The following is a 20,856-nucleotide window of genomic DNA, read 5'->3' on the forward strand; positions in this document are numbered from 1 at the left end:
GGCTTTGTTCACATTTGAGAAAATGTTTGGCAGGTACCCAAGTCTGAGTGGCCATTTTTTTTTTAGAAAGCTTTTATTTAATAAATATTAATGTCATAGGTACAACTTTTGGAATATAGTGGTTCTTCCTCCCATACCCACTCTCCCACCTCAACTCCCATCCCACCTCCTACTCCCTCTCCCATCCCATTTTTCATTGAGATTCATTTTTAATTATTTTTATATACAGAAGACAAACTCTATACTAAGTAAAGATTTCAACAATTTGCACCCACACAGACACACAAAGTATAAAGTACTGTTTGAAGACAAGTTTTACCGTTAATTCTTATAGTACAACTCATTAAGGACAGAGGTCCTACATGGGGAGTAAGTGCACAGTGACTCCTGTTGTTGATTTAATAATTGAAACTCTTCTTTATGACGTCAGTGATCATCCAAAACTCTTGTCATGAGCTGCCAAGGCTATGGAAGCCTCTTGAGTCCACAAACTCCATCAGTATTTAGACAGGGCCATAAGCAAAGTGGAAGTTCTCTCCTCCCTTCAGAGAAAGGTACCTCCTTCTTTGAGGCCGTAGTTTTTTAATTGCTCTTGTAGGTAGAAATAGTGATCCATTATTTAAAAAGCCGAAAATTCAGCTTGTACCGCTAGTAATTACACAAATCTCTCTCCTGATTTTCTTTTTTAAAAAGATTTATTTGAAAGTCAGAGTTACACGGAGAGAGGAGAGACAGAGAGAGAGAGGACTTCCACCCGGTTGTTCACTCCTCAATTGGCCGCAATGGCCGGAGCTGTGCCGATCCAAAGCCAGGAGCCAGGAGCTTCTTCTGGGTCTACCACACGGGTGCAGGGGCCGAAGGACTTGGGCCATATTACACTGCTTTCCCAGGCCATAGCAGAGAGCTGGATCAGAAGTGGAGCAGCCGGGTCTTGAACCGGCGCCCATATAGGATGCCAGCACTTCAGGCCAGGGCATTAACCCACTGCGCCACAGGCGGGCCCCTCTCCTGATTTTAACTACCATATTTTCTTGTGCAGCAGAAGTGCTTTATGAGTATTTCCCATTTATCACAGAATATTACAAATATGTATATATTCAAGTTTTAGGATTTAATAACTTTATGGTTTTTGCAAATTAAAGGGCACTTCAAAAAGTTCGTGGAAAATGGGAATAAAAGATTATTTTGGTGCAAGAGAATTTTTAAATCCATGCATAGTTCTTTCATAATGCATATTTTCCATGAAATGTAGAAGCCTCTGCATACATTCATTGTTTTTGAAGATTTATTTATTTATTTGAAAGGCAGAGTTACATAGGAGGAGAGGCAGAGACAAGGAGAATGAGATCTTCCATCCACTGGTTCACTCCCTAAATGTCTGCATTGGCCAGGGCCATGCCAGACTGAAGCCGGGAACCAGGAGTGTCTTCTAGGTCACCCACATGCGTGGCAGGGGCCCAAGCACTTGGGCCATCTTCCACTGCTTGCCAAGGTGCATTAGCAAGTAGCTGGATGGGAAATGGAGCAGCCAGGACTTGAACCCATGTGTGATGCTGGCATTGCAGGAACAGCTTAACCTGCTGTGTCACAGCATGGCCCTACCTCACCCCCCACATATTCTTAAGTGATACTGATTCTCCCCCAGATTGCATGGCAGTGAATTTATTGCTAATTTGATACCATTGACTTGAATCATGCTAAGATGCTGGTAGGTTTTTCTCTCACTGATTCTGTGCAGGTGGTACATTTCAATTTCAGTTTCAGTTTCATTTCAATTTCAACACATTGAAAAGGGCAAATAATGTCTTAGTAATACTTTGACCTGCCAGCCTCCTGAAGGGTCTTATGAGACATCTATGGGTCTTTGGGCCCCAATTTTGAATACAGCTGATTACCAGTCTCACGTATGAATACTAATCAAGAACATCTAACAGTAGAAACTATAGCATTACACTGACAAAAATAGTACTTTTATTAGGCCTTGGTGATATTCTTCCTTTGAATATAAAGATGAAACTTGTTAATGTAATTTATGACATCAGCCATCTAGAGAGAAAGTGCAGATGATAATTGCTATAGAATTTCTAAAAGTTGAACTTACAAAATTTAAGCATTCTATTAAAATTTAAAAGCCAGGCTGTCATTGTAGCAAAGAGGGTAAAGACACCACCTGCAATGCTGACATCCCATATTGGCACCAATTTGAGTCCTAGCTGCTTCACTTCCTATCCCGTTCCCTGCTAATGAGACTAGAAAAGCAGTAGAAGGTGACTCAAGTGCTTGGACTCCTGCACCCACATGGGAAACGTGGAAGAAGCTCCTGACTGCTGGCTTTGGCCTGGCCTGGCCTAGGCCCAGCCACTACAGCCAATTGGGGAGTGAACCAATGGATGGAAAACCTCTCAATGTCTCTCCCTCTCTAACTCTGCCTATCAAATAAATACATTTAAAATCCACAAAAATTGAAGCCCATAAGAGAAAGGAATAAATGAATGCTTTCTTGAAGGAAAATATGTGTGAATTTATGTCTGTATCTATGAATATTCTGTCTTGTTTCTCAAACCAAAACTCAGTGTTTCCAGGGATAAACAATAAAAGTACTCCCATTATAATCAAAAACAAAAAGTTACTACTATGATACACCATCATTTTTACCATTGTTTAGGAACTGCCACATAATATAAAATACTGCAGTGATAAATGATAAATAGTTATATATTCATTTGAAAAAATATACAACACAAATGCTATGTTTAGGTGAAATGACTGTAAATTTGGAGAACCTCAAAGAAACAATGGTTAAAAGTGTTAGGAACCATGAAATCTCTATGGTTACCTGAAAATTTTGTGTGTCAAATTTAGAGGCCCTCCCATAACAAATCTTCACTGATTAGTTATTTAGAAAATAGTGGATTATTTCTAGGATATAAATATGTACTTAGAGGCCCTCCCATAACAAATCTTCACTGATTAGTTATTTAGAAAATAGTGGATTATTTCTAGGATATAAATATGTACTTCAAGCATTGTAAAGATACCGGTCATTTCTAAATTAAGCTATAACTTTACAATAGAAATTGAATCCCAGTAGGATTACACTAATTATAATTCATGTGCAACAAAATTTTAAGACAAATAATTGGGAGGATAGAAAGAGGAATTTGTCCTGTTAACCTTTAAGAAAATTCAGAGCACCTTGAGGTATTGATATTAAAGAAGGTCACAGTAAATTCTCAAGATAAACCTTATGTATTTATATTATTTCTATTTAACAAACACTTGAGCATATGATGCATTTCAAGATAGCTTTAGTAATTGGTAGCAGGTTAGTTGGCTGGTCTCCAAACAGATTTTGATAACATGCAGTTGTTAGCAGTTACTATCATGTTTGCTTCTGTAGTTTCTAGTAAGTTTTCTTGCCTCCATGTCTGTTCCATCATGAATGCTGTTACCAGTTAGATAACTTCAGTACTGTGATCTTCCCACAGCACATTTAATAGTTGAAACTCTTTAAAAGTCATAAACTAAAGACTTCAGTACAACAGATTAACATTCAGTTTTGTAGCTCTGAAGTAAAATTAATCTCTATTTTACAAAAGAGCAGATTCAGAAGCAGTAAGATTGGACAAATATCCACACAGATAGGATTCAAATCTTATGTTTCCAAAGTTTGTCTTCATTATAATATAGTTAGGCAAAGTGCCTCTTAAAACTGTTCTGTGAGGGCCCAGTTTATGCTTTCAGCTAATAATGCCTTTGAGCCCTAAATTCCATCTACACTGATTTCGTTACTATCCTTCCCAAGTGTCTATACTTTGCTATTCACATGCCTTTGCCTGTGCTGTTCTCTTTGTCAGTAATGTATTTTTCTCATTCCCTTTCCCACCTGTCAATGGCTTACTTTTCCTTAGAATTACAATGAAAATTGTTTGCCTGCTCTCAGACTTAAGTTTTCTTGTATTTTTGTAATTGAAAATGTCCTTCATTTCCTATTTTTTTTAAAGATTTTATTTATTTATTTAAGAGATAGAGTTACAGACAATGAGAGGGAGAGACAGAGAGAAAGTCTTCCTTCCATTGATTCACTTTCCATATGACTGCAACGGCTAGAGCTGTGCTGATCCGAAGCCAGGAGCCAGGAGCCAGGAGCTTCTTCCTGGTCCCTCACATGGGTGCAGGGGCCCAAGGACTTGGGCCATCCTCTACTGCTATCCCAGGCCATAGCAGAGAGCTGAATCAGAAGTGGAGCAGAACCGGTGCCCATATGGGATGCTGACACTGCGGGCAGAGGATTAACCTACTGCACCATGGAGCCGGCCCCCATTTCCTATTTTTTAATACACTTCATTCTTCTATTAGAATGTACAGCATCTGCCTGGGATTTTATTTATTTATTTATTTTTTATTTTTTTGACATGCAGAGTGGACAGTGAGAGAGAGAGAGAGAGAGAGAAAGAAAGGTCTTCCTTTTGCCCTTGGTTCACCCTCCAGTGGTTGCCGGGGCCAGTGCTGATCCGAAGGCAGGAGCCAGGTGCTTCTCCTGGTCTCCCATGTAGGTGCAGGGCCCAAGCACTTGGGCCATCCTCCACGGCCTTCCTGGGCCACAGCAGAGAGCTGCCCTGGAAGAGGGGCAACCGGGACAGAATCCGGTGCCCCGACCGGGACTAGAACCCGGTGTGCCAGCACCTCAGGCGGAGGATTAGCCTATTGAGCCACAGCGCCGGCCCTGCCTGGGATTAATGATTTATATTTATGTGGTAACTTAGAGAAGCATATAAAAACAAGAGTCATAGTTTCTTAACTATAATTTAGTAGGAGAAACATACAGGTAAGAACTAAGATACAAAACAGGATGAAATGTGTGAAAAGAAATAAGAAGCATGCAAAGAATGACCATTTTGAGTACATCTGGAAATAGGGGAGACCTTGCTGAGTACATTACTTTGGGTCTGAACCTTGAGAAGTGAAGAGGATTCATTTCTAGTTGGTGGAATCTAGGGAAAAAGATGTGAAGTAGCAGTATATGGGCAGAAGTGCATTGAGAGATGAGACTAGGAAGGCGGTGTGGGACCTGATCATGAAGTCTTGCTGGTTGAGTTTGGCCTTCTTTCTTAAGAGGTTTGAAGAAGTTGTGGAAATAGGGTTTTAAAGGTGTAAGAGACTGAGAGTGTACAAAGAATAACACCTTAATTATTGTTAAATGTAGAAATGCTCTGAACTGCATTTTGAGGCAAAAAGTGCATTGCAGTGACATACGGCTTAGAAAATTTGAAAGGTGGTCTCATAAAAATGTGTTTCTGAAGTCACAGCTCAGGTATGCAGTGTCCGGCAGTGTAGTCATCACTTGTTTATACGCATTGTTCCTTTGTTTATGTGTATGTATGTATATCATATTTTTGCTTTCAGTAAGTGACTAATCACCAGTTTTACTTTATCTGTGCAGACCAGCTAATAATTTTAAACACAATATACTTAAGATTTGGTATATTTAAGCATATTTTAACCAGTTTTTCACCTACATATTACTAAATCAGTTTTTAACTCTTTACCAGCTAGAGTTAGCTGTTTGTAGCATTTGTTCTACAAATTACCATCACAGGATTTACTAATTAATACTAAAATAATGATGATATTGAATATGTTAAGCAAAGATAAAGACTGCGCCGATCCGAAGCCTGGAGCCAGGAGCTTCCTCCTGGTCTCCCATGCGGGTGCAGGGCTCAAGCACTTGGGCCATCCTCCACTGCCTTCCCGGGCCACAGCAGAGAGCTGGACTGGAAGAGGAGCAATCGGGATAGAATCTGGCACCCCAACCAGGACTAGAACCTGGGGTGCTGGCGCCGCAGGTGGAGGATTAGCCAAGTCAGCCGCGGCGCTGGTCACTGACCCTTCTTAAATTGAAGAACTTGAATATTTTAAGACTGTTATTGTTTGGTGACCTCCCATTGATCAGATTCAGTGGCAGTCTTTGTACTACAGTTTTAGCTTCCGAAGGTAGTCCAGGAAAACTGTTTCTGCTATTGTTTTAGAGTACCTTATATTCATAGGAAGGGGTAGTGATTTTAAGACATGGGCTACATCGTTTGTTTTTTGTTTTAAGATTTTATTTTGCAGATCTGAAGGTCTTCTCTAAGAACCAGAATGTTTTGGTTGATTACTTAAAACTAGTAATTACCTTTGGATAACTAACATATTTAATGAAACATCTTACAGAAAAGTTGAAGCCTTGTAATAATGTATTTTTAAAAATAAGTAGCTGTTTTGTATAACAGTTGTATCCATTTCCATATAGTTTATAGTGATATACTTCTTTTTGTTTGCTGCTTAGCCGTATATGTGGGAGTCCATGTCCTGCGGTATGGCCTGATGTAATCAAACTACCGTATTTCAACACCATGAAACCAAAGAAGCAGTATCGTCGAAAGTTAAGAGAAGAATTTGTTTTGTAAGAAGGGGATACTTAAATATCCATACTGTATTGAATGTTTTTAAAAATAGTTATTTCTTGTGAATTCTGAATGTTACTCTATACTCTTTTGAGCTGAGGTAGACCTGTCATAGTTCTTAAGTCATTTAATTTTGAATTACCTTTAGCTATATGTGAAATACCATTTCACTATCATTATGGAATAGATCTTTTGAGGTTGTGATTGATTTAATACTTAAATGAAACAAAGCCATACTGTTTAAAATCTTACTGAAGCAGAGTTAAATAATAGTTTTAAAAAAATTCATGAGCAAGCTACCCATAGAGTAATAAAATGCACTATTATTTCGTAATAATTACTAAATTTTATAAAAATAATGCAATATTTCTTCAAGAAGAATTTGGGATTTGGTGAAATAAAGTGTTATGAAGTGTTATATTTAAAATAATTTTGTTTTTAATTAATACTTAATCCAAAATAACTTATTCACAAATAAGTTCATAAAGAAGCACTAAATTTGTATCTAAAGAACGTATTTGACTTTGGTAATCTTCTCATGCTAGTATTCCTGCAGCTGCACTAGACTTATTTGATTACATGCTCGCCTTGGATCCCAGTAAGCGCTGCACTGCTGAGCAGGCGCTTCAGTGTGAGTTCCTGCGAGATGTGGAACCTTCAAAAATGCCTCCACCAGAGTAAGTTTCTTTTTTAAATATTAGATTTCACATATGCAGAATCTGAATAGTTTCAAGAACATCTATATATAAATATCATAAGGTATTGCACACCTAGTTAAGCCAAAAGAAATATAATAAATCAAAGGAAATAGGTAAAATAGCACTAGTACACATAATAAACACATCTAGAATAGAGATGCTTACTCAATATTGAGCCAGTTTTAGGACTAGCAAAATCAGTCTTTCTCTAGCTAGTTTTAGGGTTAGTTGATCTTAATATTTTATTAATAAATTCAACTCTGGGAAAATACGATTCCTGCTTTTTGAATTCTAGTACTACTTCTGCATTACTTATGTTACTACTGGTACTTATAAAACTAAAATTTTGAGTGTTATGCTAAGTGTTTCTCATATATTGCATTATTCTTTGTAAATCCTGTATGTTAGACAACAATTGTTACTGTTACTTACAGAGGGAGAAAGCAGGCTCAGAGAGGCTAAGAAACTTGCCCAAGAATACAAATCCAGTAGAGGTTGGAGCCAGCTCTCAAGTTCTAGTCCAATAAGATAAAGAGGTTCTGAGAATAATCCATGGCATGCTGTCCAATAGAAAATCCTTATCATTGAATAAAAGAACATGAGTATCAGAAACCTATGTGGAATGAATTATCATCTGATAGAAGAAAAATGCATTGAGTTTGGGAGTCAGAATAACTATGTTCCTGAACGTTCAGTTTTTCATGACTTGTGTTCTTTCTCCAGAATTGGTACAGGAAGGGGGAAAACACTCCATTTGCTTTTCCTTATTGAGGATCTGGAAATCTTGTGGGTATTTTCTTAGAGGTATTAGCATGATGAAGAGTTACTGTCATTCAAAGCAAGCCTGTCCCTATGATATTAAAATGTTTCCATGTAATAGAGTAAAACTATTTTTGAAGGAACAAGCATGAGCTTTAGAGTTAAAATCATTCCACTTATCAGTTAAATTGAGCTCATATTTCTAAGAGGCTGTTATACTTTGCTTCATAAAATTTTTACTGAACTGTGTATGGCTGGCATTTATGAAGTGATTTGAAAGGCAGAAAGAATCTCTCACCTTACATACTGGGGTACCTGAATCATTCACTGTTGAATTAATCCATTCATCCCTTCTATGTACTCTCCTTCCTTCCTTTCCTCCTTCCCTTCCTTAATAACTTGTCATTGTACAAGGGACCTTCAGAAAGTTCAGAGTTCCCTCATATGTCTGTAGTCTTGAAATTTCACCCCTTCATGTTCAACTCTTGAGAAGAATAGGATGAATGATAAAGTGAGCATTCTTATGCCCTAAGATTCAACAAGTATTAACATTTACTTTAACACTGTATGTAAACTTTTTTCCCATAGTATTAGTTGAATATTATGTTGTGGAGGTGATACTTCACTTGCAAATATTTCATCTTGTAACTATAAGAACTAAAACTTTATTCTGTATGCCTGCAGTAATGTTGTAAAGCATAAGAAAGTTAACATCAATATTGAGATTTCCCCAGTGGCATAATAATTTCCTTTATAGGCTATTTACTTTTTTTGATAAAGAATTCATTCACACTTCATACATTTTATTTAGATATCGTGTTTCTTTAGTCTTCAGTTGCTCTTGGGGAGGGCATTTATTACAGTAGAATTCAAATGTAGATTTTTGGTAAAACATTTCACAGTCTGGATTTTATTGCTTTCTTGTGATCAGAATAAATAACATTTATCATTGAGTTCCTTCCACATTATGTACTGCAAATATTTCATCAAAAATTATTTTAATGACCTTTCAGATATCAACTTGGGATTTTTTCTTTATTAATTTTCTTGAGAGAGTGGAGGATGGCCCAAGTACTTGGGCCCTGCACCCCATGGGAGACCAGGATAAGTACCTGGCTCCTGCCATCGGATCAGTGTGGTGTGCTGGCCGCGGCGGCCATTGGAGGGTGAACCAACGGCAAAGGAAGACCTTTCTCTCAGCCTCTCTCTCACTGTCCACTCTGCCTGCCAAAAAAAAAAAAAAAAAGAGAAACCATGTGCTCTGCAAAAAGGTTTCATAGCTAGTCTTTAGTCATTTATTTTTTTCAGTGGCTTTACAAGTACTTACTAAATGATTTTTCTAATACAACTTTTTCTTTCACAACACTATTTAATTCAATATATTTAGAAAAGGTTAGAGCGTCAACATGTAATTTCAGTGCTACTTTGCCAGTCTCTTTTTTTCTAAGAGTTACTTATTAAGTATTTGAAAGGCAGAGTGACAAATGGCTGCAAAAGCTAGATCTGGGCCAGTTGGAAGCCAGGAGCCAGGAACTCCATCCTGGTCTCCCTCTAGGATGGCAGAGACCCAGGTACTTGGGCCATCTCAGTCGTATTAGCAGGAAGCTGGATCAAAAGCAGATCAGCTGGGACTCGAACTAGCGGTCCTTGCAGTCTATCTTTAAAATTGTTTCTCATTGCAGTTTTAAATCTGTTCTTGCCAAAAAAAAAAAAAAAATCTTGTAAGCTTATCCTGTTCAGTTTATGGAAGCCATCTGCCATTTAACCTAATTATAAACTGTCCTGTTGTCAAAGAAATCATTAAATCAGACTTTATTTTTATCAGCATACACCTGACTACATTTTTCCACTTTAAACATATTAGTACAAATTGGAAAACATTTTGTAAACAAATAATACATTATGGAAAGTATCTTACTAAGTATATTACTAAGCAGTAAGGTCAAGATTATAGTGATATTGAATGAATATTTAAATAAAATATATAAACAACATGATATGACAACATTATTTTTTAAAATTAAGAGCCATTAAAATGATAAATTGCTTATAAGGTAAGGACTATGATATTCCTTTGGGAAATAGATATCTATATCAAACTTTTGGTCAGTTTTTAAGGAATAATCAAATAAGAGTAGAGTATTAATATGTGCTGCTGCCGGCGCCGCGGCTCACTAGGCTAATCCTCCGCCTAGCGGCGCCAGCACACCGGGTTCTAGTCCCGGTCGGGGCGCCGGATTCTGTCCCGGTTGCCCCTCTTCCAGGCCAGCCCTCTGCTGTGGCCAGGGAGTGCAGTGGAGGATGGCCCAGGTGCTTGGGCCCTGCATCCCATGGGAGACCAGGAAAAGCACCTGGCTCCTGGCTCCTGCCATCGGATCAGCGCGGTGCGCCGGCCGCAGTGCGCCGGCCGCGGCAGCCATTGGAGGGTGAACCAACGGCAAAGGAAGACCTTTCTCTCTGTCTCTCTCTCTCACTGTCCACTCTGCCTGTCAAAAAAAAAAAAAAAAAAAAAAAAAAAAAAAATGTGCTGCTGAAGCGACCAAGAGAGTAGAGTATTAAATAAGTCACAAATAACTCCTTTAATTGCACTAGATGTCCTGTGAAATATTTCTGATGTATTTAATGAAAAAAATTTTAAAGCATAAAAAAAATTTTAAAGCTAAAAAGTGTCAGGTAGCCTCTGATTTTATTTTTCAATAGCCATATAAGGAGGATTAAATAATCTGTAATATGAAATATAGCTGTCATTGGAATAAATACTTCATGATATGATTTGATGAAAACTGTTCTAAGCTACCTATTGAATGATGATCAACTATGTCAATCATGAATGTGTTGTCTACAGTGTGACACTGTCCAAGCTTTTCTGTGTGTTAACATATAATATCTCTGCTCTGTGAGGCAGGTAGTAGTATTCATCTCATTTGTAAAGGTAAGAAAATTGAGGCGCAAAGTCAAGTTACTTACCTAAAGGAAATCAAGTAAGTGGCTGAGCTGGCATTTGAATCCTTCAAGAAAGCACATAAAAGTCTAGTCATTTGGAAAACATTCCTGGTACATCTAAAAAAATGGCATCGGTTACTACCTTAGCTTTTTGTAGAATAGTGTTTATCTTTCCTAGAGATCAATGATGAAGTTATCCCTAAAGAATTTCCTGCCTTTCCGTTGTGGGAGGGAGCAAAAGGCACTCTCTATAGATGGCTTTGCTTTGTTATCATGGGGCTTTCCCATAAATACAGTGCATTCCCTGACCATCGGTACTGAAAAGATGAAATAATTTCATTTATCCCATTATGCGGTACTACAATATATCTAACTTCAAAGTATCGCAATAGAGGCTGAGACCCACATCATCTAATACACACATCCACACAGAAAGGAAAGTCTTTGGTGGGTTGATGATGCCTTAAATCTTCCCATTATCGATATTTTAAAATATCCCTTTGTTTGTTACTCCAGGAGGTTTTTACACGCTGAGGCAATGCACCATAGTATGGCTGAGAGGTATGCCTTTGTTTTGTTTTTGGACCTCAGGTGCATAGACTTGGTTTAATCATAATCCTTATGTCACTCATCATTGGTCCATGCATGGCTCTCTTTTATTTATTTCACTTGCTTTAATTAGTTATTTTAAATAATGTTAATAAACAGCCATGAACCTACCAGACAAAAGCTACAACCTTGAAAATAACCTATATTAATCATATCATGAGGCCGGCGCCGCGGCTCACTAGGCTAATCCTCCGCCTAGCGGCGCCGGCACACCGGGTTCTAGTCCCGGTCGGGGCGCCGGATTCTGTCCCGGTTGCCCCCCTTCCAGGCCAGCCCTCTGCTGTGGCCAGGGAGTGCAGTGGAGGATGGCCCAGGTGCTTGGGCCCTGCACCCCATGGGAGACCAGGAAAAGCACCTGGCTCCTGGCTCCTGCCACCGGATCGGCGCGGTGCGCCGGCCGCAACGCGCCGGCCGCGGCGGCCATTGGAAGGTGAACCAACGGCAAAGGAAGACCTTTCTCTCTGTCTCTCTCTCTCACTGTCCACTCTGCCTGTCAAAAAAAAAAAAAAAAAATCATATCATGACCCCCTTCCCCCACCCATCTATCCTCTTGCCTCCTTCCATCTGAGGTAATCATCATCTCTGGTATGTGTCTTTCTTTCTTTACTTTTTGTTGCCATTTATATGTTCTCATAAAAACTTATGTTTTCAAATTTAGTTCTTATTTTACAACAGGATATCATGCTGTTTGTAATCTTTTGGGAATGACCTTTTTTACTAATATTTCATATTACTAAGATTCAACTTTATTTCATAACATGAGATAAAAGTTTGTGAAAGAGATGGTGTAAAGAAAGAACTTGCTTTGTACATGCAGGCTCGTCTCAAACTCAATCTTAGAGGATATAAGGACATGGGAATTCCACTGAAACATTTCCAGGTGTTAAATCTCCCCTACCCCCTGAAAGTCTTTGTGTACCCTAGAGGTAAATACACATTACAGTTTAGAGCTTAAGGTATATATATCGCCAGGTGGGATTGTATAAAGGAGTTTGTAGATACTACGGGCAAGTTTGTTAACCTTTCCAGGCCTCAATTTTCTCATCTCTAAGACAGATTTGTAATAGTAACTTTCCATTGGATTTGTTACTAGGATAAGAAGAAAACATTTATAAGCAAAAATTATGTCTTTCTTTCTTAAGGAAAAGTGATTCTCTAGTGTTGTCAGTTTTATGAAATTATATTATAGTAGGGTTGTTTCAGAATTATGTATAAGTTTGATAGTTACCAGTTATTCAGAACTCTTTAGCAGCAGTTTAATTCTAGAACATTGGATTATAGAAGCAAATCACAGGTTTCTCAAAGGTAAAAAGCTTTTACCAGGAAGTTTTTTGCAAATGTTATGTTTTACTCTGTACTTTTTTTATCCTATATCTGGTTTCTGCAAATGGTGTTTTTCTGCCTTCTTCTTCATATCCTATTCAGTAGATGCTTGACTATAAGAACTGCCTTTAGAAGATAGCACCAAGGATAATTGTAGCATACTTTTCTGAATTTATATTCATTATTCAGAATTTTAATAAATGATTACTGTTTATTCTGAAGCAAACAAAAATAGTCCTTCTGTAAAGATAAGGCCCTGAAGAAGGCGGAACATCAAGGATGAATTAGTTTTACCTACTTATGAAGTTGAGTTTTACCTATTTAGCTGTGTTTGAAGTAAAAGGGAAAGTACTTTCTTACTGTACAATTACTAACATTTTTTTGTGAAGAAATGTCATTCACAATGTAGTACTTAAAATTTTTTTCAGCCTTCCTTTATGGCAAGATTGTCATGAGTTATGGAGCAAAAAACGAAGAAGACAGAAGCAGATGGGCATGACTGATGACGTTTCCACAGTTAAAGCCCCTAGGAAGGACTTGTCTCTGGGCTTGGATGACAGCAGAACCAACACACCCCAAGGTGTGCTGCCGTCTTCACAACTGAAATCTCAGGGCAACTCAAATGTAGCACCTGGTCAGTAATGCTTCCATGGGTTGGTTTTCTTCACCTCATTTTGGGGCTAATGTTGATTATATTGCTCTAGTGTTGAAGCATTTTGTGACTTAATGGTGAAAATTAAGGTGTATTCACTGAGTTTGACATTTTCTTGTTTTTTGTGCCAGGGTGAAAGTTTTATTACTGTGGCATCACAGTTTTAACCAGTCTCAAGGAAAGATAGCTTCTAAAGAAGGATCAAATTACTTCTGATTGGTGATTGGTCAGATGTTTTTATTTCCCCTTTTCCTCCAGGATGGCAGTGTTTACTAACGATACCCTCTGTGGACTTAGTGTTTAGGATCTGTGGATGCTTAAGGAATAGGAAGGAAGACAGAGGAAAGACAGCTAAAAATCATAATGGAAATTCTTTCATACCATTTTTAATGTCCTCAGGTCATTCTTAATGTTAAATGTTTCCCTATATGTTATAATCTCCAGGATTGAAATCTGATATTTTGCCAGAAATAACTTAAAATATGATAAAGAGTAATATTTTATATGTTGTAATTTGGGGGGAACTTAAATTTCTTATTCTGACTCCATGTGTGGTAAGAATAAGCACTTTCATGAAAAGTCAGCCCCTTCAGTGTTGTCATCATGTGTTAAAGTCATGATTGCACTTAGTTAACAACTTTTTGGAAAGAAAATTTACTCACTTTGTCTCAAGAATCCAGAAGCATTCAGTTCTGGGTTAATTTTATTATGAAGACAGAGAATAATGTAAACTGTGTGTTTGTGTGTGTGTATGTAAGTAGGTTGTGGTTTATTAAAATGAAAAAATACAGAAGCACTTATTAGGAGATAAGTAAATGTTGATTTATAAGTTTTCTGGTTTAAACATCTGTGGATTAGATTTGAATTTTGATGGTTCAGAATAGAGTAAGCTTGAGAAAGATTACCATAATTCTTGCCCTTGTAATCAAAGTTTATTCTTGACCTTTGTTAGACTACATATTTAAAGTATTCATATGTAAAAAACCCAAAGCAATTATTTGTTGTTCAAAAGAATTTACTTTTGAAATAGTGAATTTGCCTTATACACTAAAACATTTGATACACATATAGTTTTGAAGAATACCTCTTTTAAACAGTGAAGGCTATCTATGTCAAGTTCAGCATTCTGCTTATATTAATATATAAAATTTGGAGAAAGGCAAAAGAGAAACAACAATAAGTTTTGTCTTCATTCTTTTTTTTTTTTTTTTTTTTTTGGACAGGCAGTTAGACAATGAGAGAGAGAGAAAGAAAGGTCTTCCTTTTTCGTTGATTCATCCCCCAAATGGCTGCTACCGCCGGTGCGCTGCGCCGACCCAAAGCCAGGAGCCAGGTGCTTCCTCCTGGTCTCCCATGTGGATGCAGGGCCCAAGCACTTGGGCCATCCTCCACTGCCTTCCCGGTCCACAGCAGAGAGCTGGACTGGAAGAGGAGCAACTGGGACAGAACCGGCGCCCCGACCAGGACTAGAACCTGGTGTGCCGGCACTGCAGGCGGAGGATTAGCCTAGTGAGCTGTGGCGCCGGCCTCTCTCTCCATTCTTCTACCATCCTACTGCTTAAAAAAGATTTGAGATAGTAGTAACAGAGTTTGCATGATGTAGTCACTTGTCCCTGGTAACAGTTGTCATATTTAATGAGACCATTAGGTCTGTATTTCTGCTTCTCTTCATGGAATTGATGTCCTAATTCTAAGAGCAAGTACAGTAGAATAGTGTTATTTTAGTATAATTTAACTGGTAAAAAATGAATTCCTTTTCTGGATCATTTTGTTAATGTTTTTAGCTCTAACTTATTTCACAACCCTGTTAATGTTGATTTTATTGTGTTTCGTTTTTCCTTTTTAAAGAAAATTGTCATTATTAAGAAGTGGGAATTTGGATTTTTTTAAAAATAGGAAATCTCTGTTCCATTTTTCCCTCCATCATCATTAAGTGTCTGAAAATAAGAAAATGTCCTTCTGCAGAAGAGACTTCAGTTAGCCAGTGTCTCCCTGTGCTCCAGGGAGACCACCTCTGCCAATAGGCGGATGAAAAGGAAAATAAGAAGAATTGGCTCTTGGGGTATAGCAAACAAGCAGGGTTCCTAATTAATGCTTGTGAGTCAGAAAAGTAGCTTCCAGGTTTTTAAAATAATCTAAAAATAATAAGTTAAAAATACCCCAAAATGCATAAGGAGAATATAAAAGAAAAATATGAATAGCATTAAAAAGTTTTCATCTTTGAATTTCTCTTCTGTTAATCTGGCATCTATGGTTATGGCACTTGCAGGATCATCTTATCATTTGCTACATATAGTGGTATATGCATTTGAACCTCATAATGATTTGCATGAGCTTGCACAAAAACCTGTATAAACCATCCCAGGTCTAACCTGAAAGTTGGAAAATAACTGATTCTGTCTTACTGCTAAGTTAGTATAATACTGTCATATATGCATGGAGTAAATGCTTCTGTAGGCATTCTTAACTGACCCAAAGTGATCTCACTTTAAAAAAAAAAAAGGAATTTGAATAAAAACACAGGTATTTTATCAGAGCCTGAAAATCTTATTTCAGTTTACCACAACAATAAGGTTGGGTTCTTGGGTAATAAACTACTTTACAGAAGCAGTACAGTGTAGTAGTTAAGAGCTCTGATTCTGGGATCAGAGTTGTGATTTCAGCCCTGCCACTTATAGAAGCTGTGACTTTGGCGTCAGTTTCTTCTTCAGTAAAATAGAGCCTATCTTACAAGACTGTCGTGAGGAATAGAGGACGTAAAATACTTGGAAAGTACCAGGCACTCTACGTTAGCTATTGTCATCACTGTACATTTCCTACTTACAAGGTGGTATTTTCTAGTTAAATTGCATGGGGTTGAGCCACTGCTTGGGAATCTAAATCCTGTTTTGGAGTGCCTGTTCAAGTACTGGCTATTCTGCTTCTGATCCAATTTCCTGCTAATGCATCCTTGGGGGCAGCAGATGATGGCTTAAGTGCTTGGATCTCTGTCACCCATGGGAGACTCGGATGGAGGTCTGGTCTCCTAGCCCAGCCCTGGCTGTTAAAGGCATTTGGGGAGTGATCCAGCAGATGGAGGAATAATCTCTCACTCTGTCTGCCTTTCAAGTAGCAGAAAACAAGTAAACAAGCAATTAAAATCATTTCTGAAGAAATCTTTTAAAAATTTGTAGCATGGGGTCCTTGTGATAGTCTTGATTTTCATTTTGAAGTTTTCTTCTTAATGATAACTTGCTCAAAATTAACCACAGTTCTTTTTCTTTTTTTGTGTGACTTATGTGCAGTTACATTTAAATGGTTCTCTTTTCCCAGTGTTTCTTAAACATTTCCTTTCAAATGTACATTTTAGTATGGAATACAGAACCATTTGGGGGTAGGAGGTGGGAAGAGCTGTGAATATGGCAGTTCTAATTAATATAAATTTTGTCTTTAGTAATAACAGGCCCTGGACAGCAGTTAAACCACAGTGAATTGGCAATTCTACTAAACCTCCTACAGTCTAAAACAAGTGTTAATATGGCTGATTTTGTCCAAGTGTTGAACATTAAGGTAAACTCTGAGACTCAACAGCAGCTAAATAAAATAAACCTTCCTGCTGGAATTTTGGCAACAGGTGAAAAACAGACAGACCCATCAACACCACAGCAGGAGTCCTCGAAACCATTGGGAGGAATTCAGCCGCCTTCTCAGACTGTCCAGCCCAAAGTGGAGACTGATGCTGCCCAGGCGGCTGTGCAGAGTGCATTTGCAGTTCTGTTGACTCAGTTAATAAAGGCTCAGCAGTCAAAGCAGAAAGATGTGCTTCTAGAAGAGAGAGAAAATGGATCGGGACATGACGCATCTTTACAGCTCAGGCCACCTCCAGAACCTGGCACTCCGGTATCGGGTGAGTGTGTGGATGCCAGACCGCTAACTCGGCTGCATTCACGCTGTTTCTTGCTGTTACCTGATTATCTGTTATGCAGTTTTTTCAGTGACTTTGCCAGATTTCCTGAAAATTCTCAGGTCACTGATTATAAGTTGGTTTCCTAGTCTGTTTACTCCCAGGAATTGATTCTTTAACAGAGTATCCAACTGTAATATTATTCATTAGGAATGTATAGATTTTCCTAAGGTAAGACTGTGTTAAGAAGTCTTCCTTTACTTCGAATAAATGAAGCAGGCAATATTAATACTTGTCAACTTTTTCTTTCTGTTTATAATGTTAGGACAGAAATGGAACTTCTGATGATCTTTAAGACCACCATAGGACACATCAGCTATTTAGTTTTCCATATTAGCTTTTGACTTTATTTTGCTTTGTTTCACTTAGGGCAAGATGACCTCATCCAGCACCAGGACAGGAGGATATTGGAGCTAACACCAGAACCAGATCGGCCTCGGATTCTGCCCCCTGATCAACGGCCTCCTGAGCCTCCTGAACCACCACCAGTCACTGAGGAAGATCTGGATTATCGGACAGAAAACCAGCACGTAGCCACCACTAGTTCTTCACTAACTGACCCTCATGCTGGTGTGAAAGCAGCCCTGTTACAGCTGCTTGCCCAGCATCAGCCCCAAGATGACCCTAAAAGAGAAGGTGGAATTGATTATCAAGCAGGAGACACTTATGTGCCCACTTCAGAATACAAGGACAACTTTGCATCATCTTCTTTCTCTTCTGCTTCTTATGTTAGCAGTGATGGTCTAGGAAGTAGTTCCGCTCCACCATTGGAACAACGTAGCTTCATTGGAAACTCAGATATTCAGTCTTTGGATAATTACAGTACTGCTTCATCTCATTCTGGTGGTCCACCTCAGCCTTCTGCCTTTTCCGAGTCATTTCCCAGTTCAGTAGCTGGATATGGAGACATTTACCTCAATGCTGGTCCCATGTTGTTTAGTGGAGACAAGGACCATAGATTTGAATATAGCCATGGTCCTATTGCAGTCCTGGCAAATAGCAGTGACCCTTCTACAGGGCCAGAGAGTACTCACCCTTTGCCAGCAAAGATGCACAACTATAACTATGGTGGTAATTTACAGGAAAACCCGGGTGGCCCTGGCCTCATGCATGGACAGACCTGGACTTCTCCTGCTCAAGGACCTGGATATTCACAAGGATACAGGGGACACATTAGCACATCAACTGGCAGAGGTCGAGGCAGAGGGCTACCATTCTGAGTATCTGTTTTTCCTCAGGCACATCATTTTTATCTGGAAAGACTTTTCTAGCTGCAATTTAAGGCAGCAGTCCAAGAGACTTGAATAATATTAATTCAACAACAGCTTTATTTTTATGTGGAAAAGGGTCTTGCATACAATAGTTTAAAAAAAAGACAAAAAAAACCTTTGCTTAAATTCATGCTGTTCTTAAAATTAGATCTATTGATTGTACATCTTCACAAATTCTAGTTACAATTTTATTTTGTATTCTCGCAGTTTTAAGTGGATGCTAATCTTAGGGACATAAGCTTTTTATGACCCTCTTGCAGATCTTCTGAACTATGCACATTTGTGCTTTTTTTGTAAGTTTGGACCAACTTTTATGTAACAAACAACCCCTCCCCCACCCCTCCAGTTTTACAACAATCAGAAAGGGCACTGATTTATTTGGTATTTTTCTTTTTACAAAGCTACCTTTAGTCAAAGGTCACTGTCAGTCTTTGCACCTGCTTTCAGTGTTATTGTGAAAGGTGTACTTTGTGCTCATTTCAGAAAATAAAACACAACCTTTCTCTTGATGCAACAGTTTTATAAAAAAAATGGTCAACGTTATTTTTGTTTTGTTTTGCAGATTATCATAGCCTAGCAAAATACATTCAAATGAAATAGTGGTTTTTATATGAAAAACATGGGTGGGAAGGGGAGGGGAAGTAAGTGCCTTAACAGGTAAGCTTAAGGTCTGAAAAAGTAGTTAATCTTTATACCCATTTGTCTTTTAAAGGGAATCAATGCGTTGTATGGAAGAGTCAGGAAGCCCTTAAACTCTCAGGGGCTGCCTGTTCAGTTCCTGTTAGATCATTCCCTCTGTCTATCACACTTTATCCTTTTCTGCCTGTCTTCGGGCTGTATTACCTTTCACTAACACCTTCTCTTGATGGGGGGAGTGAGGGAAAGCAAAGAAAGGGAGAACTGCAGTTAGTACCTTTTGTTACTTCTGAGAAGTTTAAAGTTTTGTCATTTAAATGCTTGGAAGTAATAGCTAAATGGATTTTTAGAGTACTGTTTTCTTTCAGGTTGCCATATTGTCCCTGTTTTCATTTGGAGAGCAAGGGTTAAGAAACGAGATAATAACAATTTACATAAGTCTATTGAGTTCATGGTGGGGGTGGTGACAGACACCTTATTTTTTTAAGTTATACAATTGCCATTTTAAGAAAAAGTCTACTCTGCGCACTGTATTTGTTAACCAGAAACATTGTCTACCTTGAATTTATTGAAGCAAAAAGAAAAAATAGTAAGTGAAAACCATTTGTCTCCCTTCCTCTCACCTCTAAAGTTTATTACCACTTTTGCTGGACTTAAAGCAACTGTAGCTTATTTTAACATTTTTTTTTATTAAGAGTAACAATGATGGAGTAATCTTTATTTAAACTGTAATGGCGTCAAGTCTCACTGATTTTGTGTGCATACACACACACACACACCTGCAATTGTAATAATTCTAGAAAAGAACCAAAGGAAAATAACCAGTGTTGCCATTGTCACCAAATGGAAAACAGGCTCCAGAAATTAAGAGTTGATGCCAATTAACTATTTTGTTTTTACCAATTATTTTTTCGTTGGAATTTTAAATCGGAACAACTGTTAAAGAATGAAAATTGCTCCAGTTCTAAAGCAAGTTAACCCTGTGCCCACAATGTGACTTGTGAACCTTCAATACAAAACAGTGTGTGGGAAGCATTATAGTTTGATAACAGTAAGAATATTTTAAAGAGGATGATTGACCATTTTGTTACTATAAAAATGAATTGGTATCATTTGGCCATTTTATTTTCTGATGGATTTTTTTTTGTCGGGAGAAGGAAACGAATGGAAGAAAAAATTATTTTGCTTTTATTTGAATTTTGAGTAGTAGCAACTTACAAGACTACATTGCAGAAAGTGAAGAACTATTTTGAAATTTAGCAAAATAGCTACAGTATTCAAGTATCTGAAATTTTAATATGGTGAATCTTAGAGCTTTAGAGTTTCCTCTAAGGGACAGTATCTAAGTTATTAATAGTCACACTTGATAATTCTGCTGATCAGAGCAGCTAACCTAAAATTGAAGATACTTATGTGACATGAATAGCCTGTGTTTTAAAAATTAAATATTTTATATAAAATTGAACTGTGTTTGGATAGTTTTTCCAATTGAACATTTAAGTTACATATTTATGTTGGGAGTGTGGCTGGGAGGACAGGGAAACTGTTGCTGTGAAATTGAAAATTTGATCTATAG

At 38.0% G+C, this 20,856-nt stretch overlaps 1 protein-coding gene across 2 annotated transcripts in view; it reads left to right on the top strand.

Annotated features, from left to right (window-relative positions):
• CDK13 (cyclin dependent kinase 13) overlaps nt 1-20,745 on the top strand; it is a 120,546-nt gene extending 99,801 nt beyond the window's left edge. Inside the window, exons 10-14 of one of the 2 annotated variants that reach the window (XM_017344445.3) lie at nt 6,329-6,445; nt 6,992-7,123; nt 13,207-13,412; nt 16,864-17,316; nt 17,743-20,745. In XM_017344445.3, coding sequence (XP_017199934.3) covers nt 6,329-6,445; nt 6,992-7,123; nt 13,207-13,412; nt 16,864-17,316; nt 17,743-18,593 — 1,759 coding nt within the window. In that variant the 3' untranslated portion in view covers nt 18,594-20,745. The remainder of the gene's footprint in view (nt 1-6,328; nt 6,446-6,991; nt 7,124-13,206; nt 13,413-16,863; nt 17,317-17,742) is intronic. The other variant, XM_070059760.1, reaches the window with a different exon arrangement.
• The last annotated feature ends 111 nt before the right edge of the window (nt 20,746-20,856 follow it).

Source organism: Oryctolagus cuniculus, chromosome 16, assembly GCF_964237555.1.
Source record: "Oryctolagus cuniculus chromosome 16, mOryCun1.1, whole genome shotgun sequence".
NCBI classification, from domain to species: Eukaryota; Metazoa; Chordata; class Mammalia; order Lagomorpha; family Leporidae; genus Oryctolagus; species Oryctolagus cuniculus.